General features: G+C 40.0%; 1 protein-coding gene across 33 annotated transcripts in view; it reads left to right on the top strand.

Annotated features, from left to right (window-relative positions):
• JMJD1C (jumonji domain containing 1C) overlaps nt 1-8,432 on the top strand; it is a 326,067-nt gene extending 317,635 nt beyond the window's left edge. For 16 of the 33 annotated variants that reach the window (XM_021073644.1, XM_021073659.1, XM_021073657.1 and 13 more), the window contains 2 exons: nt 7,134-7,265; nt 7,519-8,432. In XM_021073644.1, coding sequence (XP_020929303.1) covers nt 7,134-7,265; nt 7,519-7,608 — 222 coding nt within the window. In that variant the 3' untranslated portion in view covers nt 7,609-8,432. The remainder of the gene's footprint in view (nt 1-7,133; nt 7,266-7,518) is intronic. The other 17 variants (XM_021073654.1, XM_021073662.1, XM_021073650.1 and 14 more) reach the window with 3 other exon arrangements.

Below are 18,490 nucleotides of genomic sequence, written 5' to 3'. Positions count from 1 at the left end.
CCTGGACTAGAGGTCAAATCAGAGCTGCAGTTGCAGCCCACACCATGGCCACAGCAATGTCAGATCCGAGCTGCATCTGCAGCCTATGCCACAAGTTGCAGCAACACTGGATCCTTAAGCCACTGAGCGAGGTCAGGGATTGAACCCACATCATGGATACAGTCAAGTTCTTAACCCACTGGGCCACAAGAGGAACTCCTCATTTATGATTTTTAATTAGAATTCACCGCACATAGCATTCTTTGGCTTTCTAGCCTCTTGTCAGAAAATCTAATCTGTATCCAAATGTAATAAGCCCTCAAAGGAGCAGCCTATTTAAGAGAATAGTACAGTAGGAGTTCCCATTGTGGCTCAGCAGAAACAAACCTGACTACTATCCATGAGGATGTGGGTTCAATCCCTGGCCTCGTTCAGTGGGCTAAGGATCCAGCAATGTAGTGTAGGTCGCAGATGCAGCTCAAATCTGGCTTTGCTGTGGCTGTGGCGTAGGCTGGCAGCAGTAGCTCTGATTCAACCCCTAGCCTAGGAATAAAAAAAAAAGAATACAATAAATCTTTTTGTAAATAGGAACACTTATTTGATAATATAAAACAGGTTCCCTTGAAAATCCTTATTCACATATTTAGTATCCGTTTTCTTAAACTGAACAGTGCATATTTTTAGGTATAATTTTCACAGAGTAAATGTATTCTTTTTAATGTACAGTTCTTTAAGTTTCAACAAATACGTAGTTAAGTAACAGCACACACTAAAGAACATTTCTATTTCTCCACAATATTCCTCCCTGCTTCCCCAACTTCCCCCTCCTTTAGTCAACCTCTTCTACCTGACATTCCTACAACCACATACCTGTTTTCTTACCCTTTGAGTCTGGCTTTCAGTGCATTTGAGTTTCATCCATGTTGTATATATCAGAAGTTTTTTTTTTTTTAATTGCTGGGTAGTTTTTTATTGTATAAATGTATCACTTAAAAAAATACACCAATTTAAAAATACTCAGATTACTTTCAGTTTGAGACAAATAATAAAGCCACTATAAACTTTCACATACAAGTCTTTGTATAAACATAGTTGTTCATTTCAGCTGAGTTAATGGGATTACCTAGTGACACAATAAAGTGTATGGTTAACCTTTTAAGACACTGCCAGCCTGGCGGTTGTATTGTTTTCCATTCCCCAAAGCAGTATACGTGAGTTTGGTTTCCTCTATTTACTATCAGTTTTGTTTTTAAGGACTTTAAATAAGCATGCATTGTTATCGTTTTATTTACATTTTCATAGCTAATATGTTGAACATCTTTTTATGTGCTTATTTGCCATCTGTAAATCTATTTTGTATGTGTATATTCAAATATTTGTCTACTTTTGTTCAAAATGGATAGGAATACATTGCAGTTAAAAGTTTCTATTTATTTAGATGAGATTGGGCGCACTTAGGGTGGTATGGCCATAGACAAATTTCTGTTCATTTAAAGGCACTTTTTAAAGGGTGAAAATGTGGGAGTTACTGCTGTGGTGCAGTGGGTAAATGATCCAGCTGGTTTCTTTGGAGGCACCAGTTCAATCCTGGCATTGCTACAGCTGTAGCATAGGTCACAGCTCCAGTTCAGATTCAGTCCCTGGCCCAGAAACTTCCATATGTGGTAGGGAGGCCGAAAAAGGTAAAAAAGAGAGTGAAAATGTGGCGTCCCCAGGTGGTACGGTAGGTTAAGGATCCAGTGTTGTCACTGCTATGACACAGGTTTCATCCCTGGCCTGGGAACCTGTATGCAGCAGACGCTGTCAAAAAGAGAAAAGAAAAAGAGAGTGAAAATATAATCCATAGAGTGAGAGAAATATTTGCAATGCATTTAAATAAATATATATACATATATATTTATATACACACACCATATACACATGTGTGTGTCCATTTTTGTAATTAAGTTCCCTTTTTCTCTTACCGTGTTTTGAGTGTCTTTATCTGCTCTACTTATAAGCTTTTGCACATGTATTCTCCCAGTCTGTGGCTTATCCTTCTGTATTGGTAACGGTGTCTTCCAGAGAGCACACGTTTTTTTAAATTTTAATGAAGTTCAGTTCATCATTTTTCTTTGATGTATTATACTTTCATTGTTGTATCTGCAAAAATTCTGCCTAGCTGAAGATCTCAAAGACTTTCTCTTATATTTTCTTCTAGAAGCTTTATAGCTGTTAGTCTTACATCAAGATCATCCATTTTTCGGTAAATTTTGTGTATTAGTGCAAAGTACGGACCAAGGTTCAGTTTCTTGCATATGGATGTCAGTTATTCCAGTATTATTTGCTGAGAAAGCTGTTTTTACATATTTTTTCTTTTGAATATGTAATGCATTCATATCATTTTTTTTAAACTTCAAATAGTACACAGCTTTTTAAAATTCAATAGCATGAAATAGTTCACAGTGAAAATTTAGCCTGTTTGATTTGCCCTCATCTCATCTCCCTGGGAGGCAATCACTATTACCACAGAGAGTCCATGCATGTAAATGTCTCTCTGCTGCTTATACTTTGGTGAAAGAGAGGAAAGAGAATAGCCTTGTTTTCTCCAAATGGTGGGCAAAAGTAATCCTGTAAGAAGCTTAGTTCACTAATCATTCTAGTCAAAGCCTCACAAGGCAGTAAACAATATGTACTTGTATTCTATCTATATAAACACACAACCTTACGATCCTATACTTCAGTAAACTGGGGCAGCATCTGTGACCTAGACTGGCAAATTCTGTTCTGAACTGTGCCACTTAGTTGCTGATTTGTGCCACTAAATTGTTCCAAGAAACATATTTTGGCACAGAATTGCCAACTCTTAAGAAAAAGGATTTCTACCTTCGTTCCCTGCCTGGTACGTAATGACAGCACAGTTATTTGTACTCTGCTCAAAGGGTGTTGTCCATGACTCACAAGCGGTGGTAATGTGGTTTTGAGAATTGAAAGGAAGTTAGAGCTCTGTTCACAGTGTTACCTTGGATTTATGATGCATTATTATTTACAATTTGTTTAGTCCTTAGAGTCCTGAAAACTTTTCATTGATGGTTTCGACACATCCAATAAACTATAGGTAGCCCTTGTAGTAACCTCAAATTCTAAGTCAGTGCTTCTCATGTTTTAGCATACATTGGGATTTCCTGGAGAGCTTGATATAACACAGGTTGCTAGACCCTATCCTGTAGTTCTCATTCAGTGGATCTGAGGAGCAGGCCTGAAATTTTACATTTCTAACAAGTCACCAGGTGATGCTGACGTTACTGTCCAGGAACCACACTTTGAGAACCACACAAATCAAGGCCCTTAAAAACCCAAGGTATCTAATCAGACAACTTTGGACCCAGTGATACTGCATGACATGACAAACTAGCAGTGCTAGAGAAGAATCACCATCTTTTTGTCAACAGTATTCACTTTAAGGCAGAAGGGGTTGGGGTGGACCTCTTTCTGTGTAGGGGCATTCAGATGTCTATCTTGGCAAACTGAGGCAAAGTATCACAGCCCTTGTTATAGTATAAGAAAAACATGGTTCAATCTATGCAGCCCCAGTGTATTTCGTAGACAGAGTCGGATCCTGACCACCAGGATTTAATTTAAGTTCTAGCACCCTGAGGTTTAGAGTACCTTTTAGATTTAAACAGCAGTCCTTTTAAAAAATTAACACAAAATCTCAACTGATAATCTTGTACTTAACTATTTAATTGATTGTATTTGGCCATTCATAATGAGTATTATATTGCTAAGTTGTAAATTTTCTGCATTCATATGACTAAAAGGACTTAGGCAAAAATCTCTGTGCTCTTAAGTTCTCATAGGTTACTGTGTATATGGCAGTCTCAGTGTCAAGATATTAACCTTCGTACTATGAACACAAAAGTCACATTTTCATAACATTACCTGTTTATGGTTATAACTAATCCTTTAAGGCTAGTATGAATAAACCATCTACCAAGGAAGTGACATATTAATGACTCAAAGATGGCCCCAAAAAGGGTTAAGTGGAATGGGAAGTTTAATATGTTCTGCTTTCCTAAAAAAAAAGAAAGAAAAAGAAAATAAAGTTCTGCTTTAAAACTGAACCTTGCCTCTTCAAACTAATGCTTAAATCCTTATTAAAATAGATCAGGTTGAGATCATTAGGAAACATAATAGCAACTGGTAACCACTAATAAAAATCACTATTCTAGGAGTTCCCATCGTGGCACAGCGGAAATGAATTTGTCTAGGAACCATGAGTTTGCAGGTTCAATCCCTGGCCTTGCTCAGTGGGTTAAGAATCCAGCATTGCTGTGAGCTGTGGTGTAGTTCGCAGACTCGGCTTGGTTCCTGTGTTGCTGTGGCTGTGGTGTAGGCTGGCAGCTGTAGCTCTGATTGGACCCCAAGCCTGGGAATCTCCATAGGTTCCTAAAGAGCCAAAAAAAAAAAAGTCACTCTTCTAAAAATGATTTTAAAAGAGCCATAAACCAGCAAAAACTGACAGAATCAACTTTTTCACAGCTCTGGAAACTAATGCAAAACTTACATCAAGCTTAATGAAGACAAGGGCATCTGATTTTGGCCTTTAAGGAAATACCTTGCAGGTCACTGGCTGACCCCTGAGATAACGGAACAGAGATGTCAGCGATCCCACCCAACAAGAAATACAGTCTTTGCAAAATTAGTTTGGAAAAGTCACAAAACAAATGGATGACTACAGCCCTTATCAGTCAATAGCAGCAAACATTGAGGCAGAGGAAGAGTCTGACTCCAAGTTACCGCCTTATAGTATTCAGCTGTCCAGTTTTTCAGCAAAAAAATCACAAGGCACACTGTAAGCCAGCTATAATGGAAAAAAGTAAAAATTATTTTAAAAAAGTCACAAGGCAGACGCAGAAACAGGAAACTGTGGTCCGTTCATAGCGGGGGGGAAAAAGCCTCAATAAAAACTTTCCCTGAGTTAGACCAGACATCAGACTTACTAGACATAGACTTCGAGTCAGTTACCTTAAATATGCTCAAAGAGCTAAAGGAAACTGTGGACAAAGAACTAAAGAAAACCAAACAAATGATGTATGAACAAAATTATTAGAATATCAATGAAGAGAGAAATTACTAAAAAATAGAGCTACATATGTTAAAACAGTAAATGCTAGAACTTAAAAAGACTTAATCCCACAGCATGTATAAGACGAGAGAGGGCATTTTGAGACTATATACTGGTATGACTGAGTTTATGTAGGACTATAAAGCATCTTTTTGACAAGATGTCACAGGAGCTGTGGTCCTGTTGACTTAACATTTATTGGCTGATTTATCTTGGAACAGGTGCTGAACCTGTTATCCATAGTTTCCTGCTCTGTGAAATAGAGCATCTGTTCCACAGACACATAATGAAGATCCAGTGAGACTGTGTACACTATGTTCATCCTCAGAAGAGCAACAACCTAATGATTAAAGGAAGAAAATGTTTAATATATATATGCTACTGAGTTATCAGTAGAGACACAGTGCTTGAGTTAAAGAATAAGGAATTCGACGCACTTCCGCAGCTGTTCAGGTGGTGTCATTAACGCCCAGAGGAGGAATTCCAGCCCCTTTGGAATTTCATCACTCTGACGTCAGATTTTTTCCACAGTCTCTATTCCACACTTACCATCTCCCTCTTCTAATTTCTCCCAATTAAATTTGTTTTCATACTTTAAAAAATCAGAATAAAGGTAAATGCTTAGTTTTCAGTTAATTTCGCCTTTCCCAGGAATTTTATGGTTTTTTTTTTTTTTTTTTTTTTTTTTTTTTTTTTTTTTTTTTGGTCTTTTTGCTATTTCTTGGGCAGCTCCCGCAGCCTATGGAGGTTCCCAGGCTAGGGGTCTAATCGGAGCTGTAGCCACTGGCCTACGCCAGAGCCATAGCAATGCGGGATCCGAGCCATATCTGTGACCTACACCACAGCTCACGGCAACGCCAGATCCTTAACCCACTGAGCAAGGGCAGGGACCGAACCCGCAACCTCATGGTTCCTAGTCGGATTCGTTAACCACTGCGCCACAACAGGACTCCTGTGGTGTTTCTTAATATCACTACAAGACAAATGGAAACAAAATCCAGACTAGGTAAGCTTGGTCCTTTCTCTGTCCTTATCCTGAACATTGATAGAAAGCAGTTCTAAGAAATAGTAAAGTGCAGAGTTGGTTTGTATGTGCTGAACAAATAACATAATTGACTAGCTTCTTAAGAAAACCATTTATTCAAGAGAGAGAACTGTCAAACAGTTGTATTGAAGCCACAGAGTTTCTTTAGGGTTTTTTTCTTCTTCTTTTTTCTCTTTTTTAGGGCCATGCCTTCGGCATATGGAAGTTCCCAGGCTAACTACAGCTGCCAGCCTACACCACAGCCACAGCAACTCAGGATCTGAGCCGTGTCTGCAACCTACACCACAGCTCACTGATCGAGGCCAGGGATGGAACCTGCATCCTCATAGCTACTAGTCGGATTCATTTCCGCTGCGCCACAACAGCAACTCCTGAAGCCATAAGAGTTTGAAGGGTATCTTAAATTGATAAATTTGAAAGGCATAAAAGGGGAAAGAAAAGAGACAAAAAAACCCTGGGTTGAATTCTAAACTGCTGTGGTCAGTAGATCTGTCTGGAGCTACAGTTTTCACCCCAGTTCCTCACAAATAATCAAACTAAGTTTCATTTCCTTTAATCCACTCTCTGGTGTGAAAGTTAACTGTGAAATGACCAAATTTGAACAGTCCAAGGAGTGCTAACAGACATCTAGATTGACTGCACTGATGGGTAAAATAGGTACCTTCCAGTTAGGTTTGTTGTGTTTTTAAGTAATGCCCCAAAACCCACCTAGACCAAATTAATAATTAGGGTCTAATTTATCAGCCTCTGTGAAGGATTCCTGGAAAAGTTCTTTTCATCATTTAAAAATACTCCATTTACACGAAGTCACTTTACATGAAGCTTTTCAGTAATACAACCTTCTCATAAAGTGTGGTATTCTGCTTTGAAATGCATTTGATGTTTGGAGAAAATAAGTTCTCTGGTGAATTGTTTCTTGTGTTTACTGTTAATAGACAACATTGCTTCTCTTTATTCCCACCTCCTAAAATTTATATTTTACTGGTTTTGTTTTGGGAATAGGTACAGAATTTTCACAGCTGTATTCAGGTAACTGAAGACTTTGTGTCTCCAGAACATCTTGTACAGTCATTTCATTTAACACAGGAACTGAGACTTTTGAAGGAAGAAATCAATTATGATGATAAACTACAGGTAAGAGTTTTCTAAGCAACTCCTGTTCTACAGGCTTTTTATATTCAGAATTATGATACACACATAACAGGTTAGCATCATTGCAGTTTGTCACATTACAGTAACGACTAAAGATTAACATCAGTATTTATTTATTATATGACTATTAGCTTTTAAGTTTTGGTTTAACTTTTTTTTTTTTTTAATTGACACAGTTTTTGTATGTTAATTTTTCTCCTGCTAAAGTGATTAGAAATACCAACATCTCTTTCAGGTTAAAAATATCTTGTATCATGCAGTCAAGGAAATGGTGAGATCTTTGAAGATACATGAAGATGAAGTAGAGGCTATGGAAGAAAACTAGGTGGGGTCCACTTTGATGTTTTTAGGCCACTGAACTGGAATTAACTACTCTTGAACGCTGATATGTATGTACACTGACCTAAGCTTCATAAACCATCAGTGCCAAGAAATTCTCTTTGTAGTAATTACTTGTTACTGACACCACAGCGGTATAGCATAGTCACAGCTCCCGTGATTCATTGTTATTAAAACAAGCTAAATTTTAAAAGCAGCAGTTCATAGCTGTTTTTGTATTATAGTGTATATGATGTTTGTGAAAATGCCAGATTTAAAATGATGTATTTATTTTTGGAAAAAAATACAAAAATTCTATGCTATATTGTTGATCAAGTGTAAATGTGACCTTGTACAGTTTACTAAAATAACTGATATTTTTCACTACATTGAGACAGTTACTGTGAGAATAGGACACAAACACCAGCTATTGCCTGCATTTGGGAAATTGCTGAATCGCACAGCATACATGTCATAATCAGAAAATTACTGCCAAATAATTGTAAAATTTGTAAAATAGAAAAATATATAAAGTAGATACTAAATACAGACACTTCAATATTTTGTTGAAGCTATTGACTGTACAATTAAACATTTTCAAAGGGTGTAATTTATTTAAAATTGTCTCATTTTGGTAAAATTTATGTGAACTTTTAAAAGCTAAATATTAAACTTAATATGCTATGTAAATATATACATATATACATTTAATGATGTATTTTTTTAAAACATTGGCTTGCTTTTATTTGTTAAAGTGCAAGTGTTACATACAGCTTTGTAAAGTTGAGAGGGGTTTTACATTTTCCATTAAAAGGACTTTATCAAAAATTTGCTAGTCTAAGTTCTCCCTCTTGATATGCATATATTACTGGGGGTTTCATCATCATCAAGTTGACTACCAGCATTTTCTTGTGATACAGTGATCTCTCCCAGAACATTTCCCGTTTTTTTATTCTTACAAGCTTTTTTAGGTTTCTGTAGACTCTGCAGGCCATCACAAATAAATCCTTCAACTTACTATGGCCCAGCTAATGAAATTAATGCAGATAAAACTCCATTTGTTATTTGCGAATGCATTTAACTGAAAGAGGAACTCTCGTACATCGAATTTCAAAAGTCATGATTGATTATGAGAGTATGTGGTCAAGCAATTTCAAGTAAGTGTTTTTCACAGCAGAGATAACTGCTATAATAATATACTGTTGGGATGGAAGGAGAGGGTGGCAGAGAAGAGCCTGAAGTCAGCCTGTCTTGAATATGAGTTCTATTACTTACTGTGTGACCTTGTTAAGTTGCTTGAAATTGGAATCTTGGCTTTATCAGTTGGTTGCTTGAGGTTCAGGCAGCCCTAACCTATTGATTTTTACTGGAAACATGTAGCCCTCCACTGACACCTGCAGGATATTAAAGGGATTGTTTTCTTACTCAAAAACACATAGGCTTAAAAGAAAAAATTGGCAGCCTTTGTTTTGAGTGACCTTGTAAGTTTCCTGTTTCTTGTGTCCACCATTTTTTGGTTCCAAGTAGGCTATTATGGCACCCTGTATTCCAAGAAAAGTTCAGGTAGGAATGTGAACAGTGACATTTTCCCATCATGATTTAATAGGATGGAGTTCCCATTGTGGCTCAGAGGAAGTGAATCTGACTAGTATCCTTGAGGACACAGGTTCAATCCCTGGCCTTGCTCACTTGGGTTAAGGATCTGGCCTTGCAGGGAGCTGTGGTGTAGTTTACAGACACGGCTTAAATTTGGTGCTGTTGGGCCCATGGGGTAGGCCAGCAGCTACAGCTCTGATTCGACCCCTAGACCGGAACCTCCATATGCCCTGAATGTGGTCCTAGAAAAAGACAAAAGGGAAAAAAAAAAGGTTAATACGATGGATGACTGTTGGCCAGTAGTTTTAAAAGGAGAGCAGGGAAGCTGAGGAATAGTTAAAATGATTATATGCATCTTCTTTTGTACGTTTTTGACTTTTTAATAGCATTTTTCAAATTGTACTTTAACTCATTTAATGCTATCTTTTCCTTAACACTTTGATTTATTCCATCAGATTTAATTTTGATGTGAAATTAACTTCAAGCCCATGATGCTGATTCTAGAGTAGACCTCTGGCGTAGGACCTATAAAATGTGCTAGGAGCCCAGAGTCCTTGTCAATTTTCTTCTAAAAAGTTTTTGCTTCTCTTGCTGTTGCTTGAGCCTTTTTTTTTTTTTTTTTTTTTTTTTTTTTTTGCTATTTCTTAGGCCGCTCCCGCGGCATATGGAGGTTCCCAGGCTAGGGGTCAAATCGGAGCTGTAGCCACCGCCTACGCCAGAACCACAGCAACGCAGGATCCGAGCCGCGTCTGCAACCTACACCACAGCTCACAGCAACGCTGGATCGTTAACCCACTGAGCAAGGGCAGGGACCGAACCCGCAACCTCATGGTTCCTAGTCGGATCCGTTAACCACTGCGCCACGACGGGAACTCCTGCTTGAGCCATTTTTAAACCATTCTTACAACCCTGACAGACTTGCTGAAGATGAAGCCTGGCAGTGTGGCTTCTTTCAGAGCAAACTCGTGTGATGAGAATATTCTATCCATTGTTTGAATGCTGTGCTAGTGACTGAATTCTTGGTAAGGAACGGGGGGTGGGGGGGGTGAAGAGAGAGGACCATAATGTTTGTGTCACTGAAGACATTCATTGACTTTTTACAAGGCAGGGGAAGTGTGTTACTAATCTGTTTACCTTGTTCCTTCCGTCCTTTTGGTTAGCTCAGATGCTCCTTACTTGTGAAGACAGCTGAATGTGTCCATTTCCTCCAGACAGTGAAATAGTATTGGATATGTAGAATAATTTGAAAATTTTAAGATCAAGGAGACTTTAGAAGGGGAAACTTGTGCTGAATATTTTGGTCCTTCCTATTAAATTCATTCTGATGTCATTTGGACCTGAATATGAATTCCTTTTCCTGATGAATGAATTACATGTGTTCAAATCCATTTCTCTTCTGCTGTGCAGGTTAGGATTGTAGCACCCGTACAAATCATTCCTGTTACTTCTCTTTGGTAGATGGGATATGGGCTTAATGTTATCTGGATAGGATTAGTGAGCTTCAGAAGAAAAGTGTATTGATGAACAAATACTATAGATACAGAACTATAGATTCAGTATGTTCTATTTCTAGAGCCCAGAACAGATCAGGATTTTCAGCCGTGGAAGTGGGAAAATAAATTATTAAAAAAGCCTACAGCTGTTTGGTATAAGCACTATGAATTGGGCTGTAGCAAGTAGCCGAGATATAAGGATTTATGCCACCAGGCCTGTGACTAAGATTCAGGCTCAAACCTTTCCAAACTACAAAATTTATGACATTCCTGGTTATGCATCAAGGTTAATTAGATTAACCTTGATACTTACACCTTGAAACCACATGGAAGGTGCAGGGACATTTTCTCTGTGTATGTGTTTATACACAGAAAATGTGAAGTACTTGGCTCTCACAGTAACTCATCTGGCGCTTGCAGTGAAAGCAAAGTAACTTTCAAACAAAAATGAAATGTTAGTAAGCTCTGGGTCACTTGGCTGCATACAAAGTGACTTCCCTTTCTTGGCTGGGGACATTGTCACAGCTGACTTAAGCTTTTCAGTCAGTTCTGTGTAACGAAGCCAACCAGCTGCAGCTAAGACTGAAAGACTGCTTGTCTTTTCTGTGTTTTTTCTCTGAAAAAGACCTCAGCCCTGGGGTCAATGGAGGGTACACGGAGGGTCTGTGTTACTTGTGTGGGTCAGAGCTGGACTGCATTTTGAGGAGTGACAGATCTGGATAGCTGGGTCAGTGCAGACAGAGCCAGTATAGTGAGCCAGGGGACCCAGTAATGAGGGTGCTAACTGACTTGCAGGTCCTGTCAAACTTTTGTAGAACACAGGACAGACAACCACAGAGCCAAGGTAAGTCTTCAGGTTTAGTAAGTGGAAGGAGTTCACGACGAAGGGCATGCAGGGATCGGTGCCACATGTGCCTTGAAAGTTAGGATATGTGGGGGATGTTGGGAGAAAGGTTTTTTTTTTTATAATTTATTCAGCATTTTTTATTTATTTGGCACTGGTAATATGATAAAAATAATCCTTAGCAAGCTCAGGATTGTGCCATCAATGCTAAATACTATGTAATAAGCACAGCAGACCCTTGAACAACACGGAGTTAGGGGTGCCAACCTCCATGCAGTCAAAAATTCACACCTAAGTTTACAGTCAGCCCTCTGATTCCACATATATGGACCCACACAGTTTAAATTATGTTCAAGAGTTAACTAAGGTACAAAACATACAGAAAAGGTTTAATACTTACTTATGATACTTACTGCCTTAGGGAAGTCTTCAGAAGGGTGGCAGTATTTGGACTCTTCAAGGAACAGAACAAATATTGTGGACACATTTGCCTTCCAGCCCTTTTCCAGAGACACGTCAGCTGAGACTTAACACACTTTCAGAAGTGACTTTCAAAATCATAACTCTCGTTCTAGAAGAGCAGAGGGGTAGGGGCTGCTTCTGGTACTGCCATTATAAGAGGTGAATGTCAAGGTGACAAATCCCTATACAATTCAGTAGGTGCCTTCCAGGATACACCACAGGCAAGGGACTCTCATCTCCCTCATATTTGTGCAGTACAGATTATTTTCACATCAGACACCTCAGAGACACTGATAACCTGAGGTGCTTTTCTTTGTCAACTGCAATTTTAGCCAACCTAATAAATGTATTATGTCTTCTAGTCTCTTTGCAAATGAGTAAACTATATGTGGCATGTGTGGGGAACTCTTCACCGAAATTTTCTAGTAATTTTTTTTGTAGAAAATTGTTTTACAAAACTTTGTTAGCTCACCTTTTCCAGATGTAAAGGGGAAAAGCCAGCCAATAACTTCCCATTACAATCCCTAAAAATCATAGCATCATAAAGTCCAATAAAAACCATTGGTTCATCCTGATTTGTGGGTCTTTGAGGGACCACATTGGACATACTAGTCTACTGCACTCTGCTTTCACATAAGCCACCCTGTTTTTGGTCTCAGCGTGCCATTCACTTCTTTTTTTCTTTCCCTTTTTCTGGCTGCACCTGTGGCATATGGAAGTTCCCAGATCAGGATCCAGCCTTGCCACAGCTGGATCCCTGCCCACTGATCAAGGCCAGGGATCGAACCCACATCCTCATGGAAACGATGTTGGGATCTTAACCCCCTTGAGCCACAATAGCAACTCCTCTGTTCACATCTTTCCAACCATTAGTTTGCACTTTTCAAGTCAGGTGTTCACCCCTTGTCACATGGTCATCTACTATATTGTGTCTGGTGTCTGATGCTTTTTCTGTTGTGCTCAGTGAACTAGGACCCTTGTGGCTGAGCAATCCTTGAAAGCATATCCCAAATAGTTTCCACTCCTCAAAACCAGGACCTCACCCTGAGAAAATTGAAGGACAGACCATCTGAGCCACAAGTTTCCTTACATGTCTTACCATTAGCTGACTCTGACCAAGCTTACTCATACGTCTTCCTTCTCATTTCTAACGCCATGCTCTGGTTTTTTACCTAGGAAGCCATTTCTCCATCCACTGACCACGTTCTTTCTTCCATGAAGACTACACTATTTTACAGTTTTAGTGGCAAAAGGAAGTGTTCATTAAATACCTGGTACCTGTATTCACTGATTTAAAATTGTTTTATTTTGCCTATAGAAAGTTATAAACCACTCTGAATATGAGAATATTTTCTAGTGACCAACTCTTAACTGCAGCTGACCCACAAAGCCAACAAGAACAAGTTTCTTACCATCCACTAGATGGCACTCTTGGTCAACAGTGATTCTTAAAAAAGACACTTGGAGTTCCTGTAGTGGCTCAGCAGAAATCAATCTGACTAGCATCCATGAGGGTGCAGGTTTGATCCCTGGCAGGTCTGATCTCTGGCCTCAATTAAGGGTTAAGGATCGGGTGTTGCCCTGAGCTGTGGTGTAGGTCGCAGATGCAGTTTGGATCCCACATTGCAGTGGCTGTGGTGTAGACCAGCAGCTACAGCTCTGATTTGACCCCTAGCCTGGGAACCTCCATATGCTGCTGGTGTGCCCCTAAAAAAAACACAAAAGACACTTCCAAATGGGACAATAAAAAGTTCTGGAGTTCCAAACCCCACTAGCATCCAGTGGACGTGAGTTCGATTCCTGGCCTTGCTCAGTGGGTTAAGGATCTGGTGTTGCCATGAGCTGTGGCGTAGGTCACAGATGCGTCTGGGATCTAGCTTTGCTGTGGCTGTGGTGTAGGTTAGCAACTGAAGCTCCAATTTGACCCTTATTCTGGGAACTTCCATATGTCATGGGTGCAGTCCTAAAAAGACCAAAAAAAAAAAGTCCTTTTAAAAACAGTAATGCTACATGCTCCAGTAGAGGTCTCTAATTAGGCTACCCTGGGTTATGATTATGACAAAATATGATAAAGATCACTTGATCTTTATTGCCTACTGGTCTATGATTTTTAATAAATGATAGTTTTTTTGTTTTTTTTTTTAATTTTTATGAGTGCACTCATAGCATATGAAGTTCCCAGACCAGGGGCTGATTCCAAGCCACAGCCATAGAGTTCCCATCATGGCTTAGTGGTTAACGAATATGACTAGGAACCATGAGGTTTCGGGTTCGGTCCCTGGCCTTGCTCAGTGGGTTAAGGATCCAGCGTTGCCATGAGCTGTGGTGTAGGTTACAGATGCTGCTCGGATCCCGCACTGCTGTGGTGGCTACAGCTTCTGATTCATCCTAGCTGGGAACCTCCATATGCCATGGAAGCAGCCCAAGAAATGGCAAAAAGACCAAAAAAAAAAAAAAAAAAAAAAAAAAGCCACAGCTACACCACAGTTGCAGCAACACTGATCTTTTTAACCCATTGCACTGGGTCAGGGATCAAACCCACGCCTCTCCAGCAAAACTGAGCTGCAACAGGCAGAGTCTTAACACACTGCATTATGTCAGGAACTCTGCTTATTATTTTTACAGTTCATGTTTTCCTTCTTTAAACAGATTATGAACACATCCTATTGCAAACTACCTCACACCAGTATTCATCTTTTAAAACAAGTTTTAATCATAACTTCTCACAGATGAAAAGGGATAGCACAGAAAATGGACATTAGAATACGATCATAAGGACAGGAGACCACTCAACTTTCATTGAGTGGTCTCCAACTTCTTGAGAAGCAGAGTAGCTGAGGGGCACTGGTATAATGTGCACCTGAAGAGAAGTTTGAATGACCAGGCCCCTTGGGCATGGTAGGAAAACTAGATATCTTAACGCTAGTGTGGCCCAGTATAAACAGCAGAGGACTGCTAGTCAAACCTTTGTTTCTTCTGGCTCTGCTCCCAAACTGGTATAAAATTTCACAAAACTCCTAACCTTATGGGCCTTAATTTTTTAATAATGTTTTAAAGGCCCTAAAAATTATGACATCCATGACATCAATATGAAAAGCACCAACCAAGGCATACTGAGGAAAAAGAACCAAGCTGGAGGGATCACACTCCCTGACTTCAGACCATACTACAAAGCTACAGTAACCAAACCATATGGTACAGGCAGAAAAAGACATGTAGATCAATGGAACAGAACAGCCCACAAAACAACACACAGACCTATGGTCAAGCTGTGACAAAAGAATCAAGAATATGCAACAGGGAGTTCCCGTCGTGGCGCAGTGGTTAAAGAATCCGACTAGGAACCATGAGGTTGCGGGTTCGGTCCCTGCCTTTGCTCAGTGGGTTAACGATCTGGCGTTGCCGTGAGCTGTGGTGTAGGTTGCAGACGCGGCTCGGATCCCGAGTTGCTGTGGCTCTGGCGTAGGCCGGTGGCTACAGCTCCGATTCACCCCTAGCCTGGGAACCTCCATATGCCGCGGGAGCGGCCCAAGAAATAGCAACAACAACAACAACAACAAAAAAAGACAAAAGACAAAAAAAAAAAAAAAAAAAAAGAATATGCAACAGAGAAAAGACTCTTCAATATGTGGTGCTGTGGAAACTGGACAGCTGCAAGTGAAAGAATGAAATGAGAACATTTTCTCAGGCTACACAAAAAAATAACTCAAAGGGCTCTTTAATGACCTAAATGGTAAGACTAGAATCATAAAACTTATCAGACAGAAGCAGAACAAGCTTCACCATAAATCATAGCAACATTTTTTTTTTAGCTCTGTCTCTTCAATGAAACAAGGAAAAAAAAAAAACAAAAACCTAATTTTAAAAAAGCTTTTGCAGAATTCCTGCTGTGGCTCATCAGTTAATGAACCCAACTAGCATCCAGAGGACATGGGTTAGATTCCTGGACATTCAATGGGCTAAGGATCTGGCATTGCCCTGAGCTATGGTATAGGTCAAAGATGCAGCTCAGACCTGTTGTGGCTGTGGCTGCGGTGTAGGCTGGCGGCTACAGTTGCCAATTGAACCCCTAACTTGGGGTGTGGCTAAAAAGAGGAAAAAAAGAAAGTTCCCGTTTTGGCTCAGTGGAAATGAATCCGACTAGGAACCGTGAAGTTTTGGGTTTGCCCCCTGGCCTTGCTCAGACATGACTTGGATCCCTTGTTGCTGTGGCTCTGGCATAGGCCAGTGGCTACAGCTCCAATTAGATCCCTAGCCTGGGAACCTCCATATGACACAGAAGCGGCCCTGAAAGGACAAAAGACCCCCTCCCCCCCCCCCGCAAAAAAAGCTTTTGCACAGCAAAGGAAACCAATGACAGAATGAAGAGACAATCTCAATGAATGGGAGAAAATACTGGCAATAAAGGGTTAATAACCTAAAATATATAAACATCAATATTTTAAAAACCAAATTATAAGTGGACAGAAGACCTGAATAGAAATCTTTCCAGATGTCAGACAGGCATGAGAAGCATCATGAGAAGATGCTCAACATTGCTAATCAGGAAAAAACTCAAAACCAAGAGATGGCACTTCGCACCCATCGGAATGGCTATCATCAAAAAACAAAACAAGATAAAAAAAAAAAAAACAAGCCCACAGGAGTTCCCACTGTAGAATCCTACTGCTGAGGTGCCTGTTCCATCCCCAGCCTGGAGCAGCGGGTTAAAGGATGGAAGAATGCAGGTTACATTTGTAGCTCAGATTTGATCCTTGGCCCAGAAACTTCCATGTGCTGCAGTTGCACCCATATTAGAAAAAAAGCAGCCTGCAAATGTAGAAGAGGATATGGGGGAAAGGTAACCCTGGGACACTGGTGGCAATTAAGTTGGTGCACTCATTAAAACCATATAATCCAGCAATTCCATTCCTGGGTATATATCCAAAGAAAATGAAAATACTAACTCCAAAAGCACTCTAGTGCTCACAGCATTATTTACAATAGCCAAAATACAGAAGCAATCTAAGTGCCCAAGAGAGGAATGAAGAAAGATCTGGCCTAGGTACAATGGCATATTATTCAGCCATAAAAACAATGAAGATATGGCCATTTGCAATAACATGGATGGACCAGAAGGGTGTCATGCTTACAGAAATACATCAGAGAAAGACAAATACTCTGTTATCACTTAAAAGAATAAACGAATTCAACAAACAGACTCAGATATAGGATCCTGGTTACCACTGTGGAGAGGCAAGTGGGGAGGGCAGAGGTAGGGGTAGTGGATTAAGAGGTTCAGATGGCAGTTTCCGTCATGGACTAATATCCATGAGGACATGGGTTCGATCCCTGGCCTCGCTCAGTGAGTTAAGGATTGAGCGTTGCCGTGGGCTCTGGCGTAAAGGTTGCAGACATGGCTCAGATCCTGCGTTGCTCTGTGCCATAGGCTGGCAGCTGTAGCTCCAATTCAACCCCTAGCCTGGGAACTTCCACATGCCACAGGTGTAGCCTTAAAAAAAAAAAAAAAAAAAAAAAAAAAAGCAAGAGGTACAAATGAATAAGCCACAAGGACGTATTGTACAGCACAGGGAATACAGCCAATATATATTTTTTTCATTTTGGCCACCTGGCAGCAATTGGAGTTCCTGGTTCAGGGATCAGATCCAAGATGCAGTTTTGACCTACACCACAGCTGGGGCAATGCCAGATCCTCTAACCCACTGTGCTGGGCCAGGGATCGAACCTGTGACCTGGCACTGCAGAGACATTGCTGATCCTGTTGTGCCAATATTTTTATAAGTTTCCAGGCCAGGGATCAAACCCGTACTACAGCAGCAACTACAGCCACTGCAATGATAAAATGATAAAGGCCGGATTCTTAACCTGTTAGGTCACCAAGGAACTCATATAACTTTTTTTTTTTTTTTTTTGCTTTATAGGGCTGCACTCACAGCAGTACATGGAGGTTCCAGGCTAGGAGTCAAATCAGAGCTACAGCTGCTGGCCTACACCACAGCCACTGAACTCCTGTAGCTTTAGATAAAGTATCATCTGTAAAAATATCAAAGCCCTATGTTGTACACCTGAAACTAATACTGTAAATCAACTATACTTCAATTTAAAAAGTGCCTGGGAGTTCCCATGTGGTTCAGTAGGTTATGATCCTGACTAGTACCATGAGGGTGGTTTAATCCCTGGTCTCAGTCAGTGGGTTAAGGATCTGGCATTGCCACAGGCTGTACTGTAGGTCACAGATGCAGCTCAGATCTGACATTGCTGTGGCTGTGGCATATGCCAGCAGCTACAGCTCTGATTCGACCCCTAGCTTGGAAACTTTCATATGCCATACTGGTGCAGTGCTGGAAAAGAAAAAGAAAACAAAAACAGTGCCTAGAAAATGTTAAAAGAATAAAGATAATGTAGTTAATCTTCTGAATTGACTTACCTGGAGACGATATTTTCATTATTTCAATAACCTTGTAATAAAACACTAGACAATAGCTTGGAGAACC

The sequence above is a fragment of the Sus scrofa genome, chromosome 14 (genome assembly GCF_000003025.6).
Source record: "Sus scrofa isolate TJ Tabasco breed Duroc chromosome 14, Sscrofa11.1, whole genome shotgun sequence".
NCBI lineage: Eukaryota > Metazoa > Chordata > Mammalia > Artiodactyla > Suidae > Sus > Sus scrofa.
The sequence above is the reverse complement of the archived record's forward strand: the minus strand, read 5'-3'. Positions and strand labels throughout refer to the sequence as shown.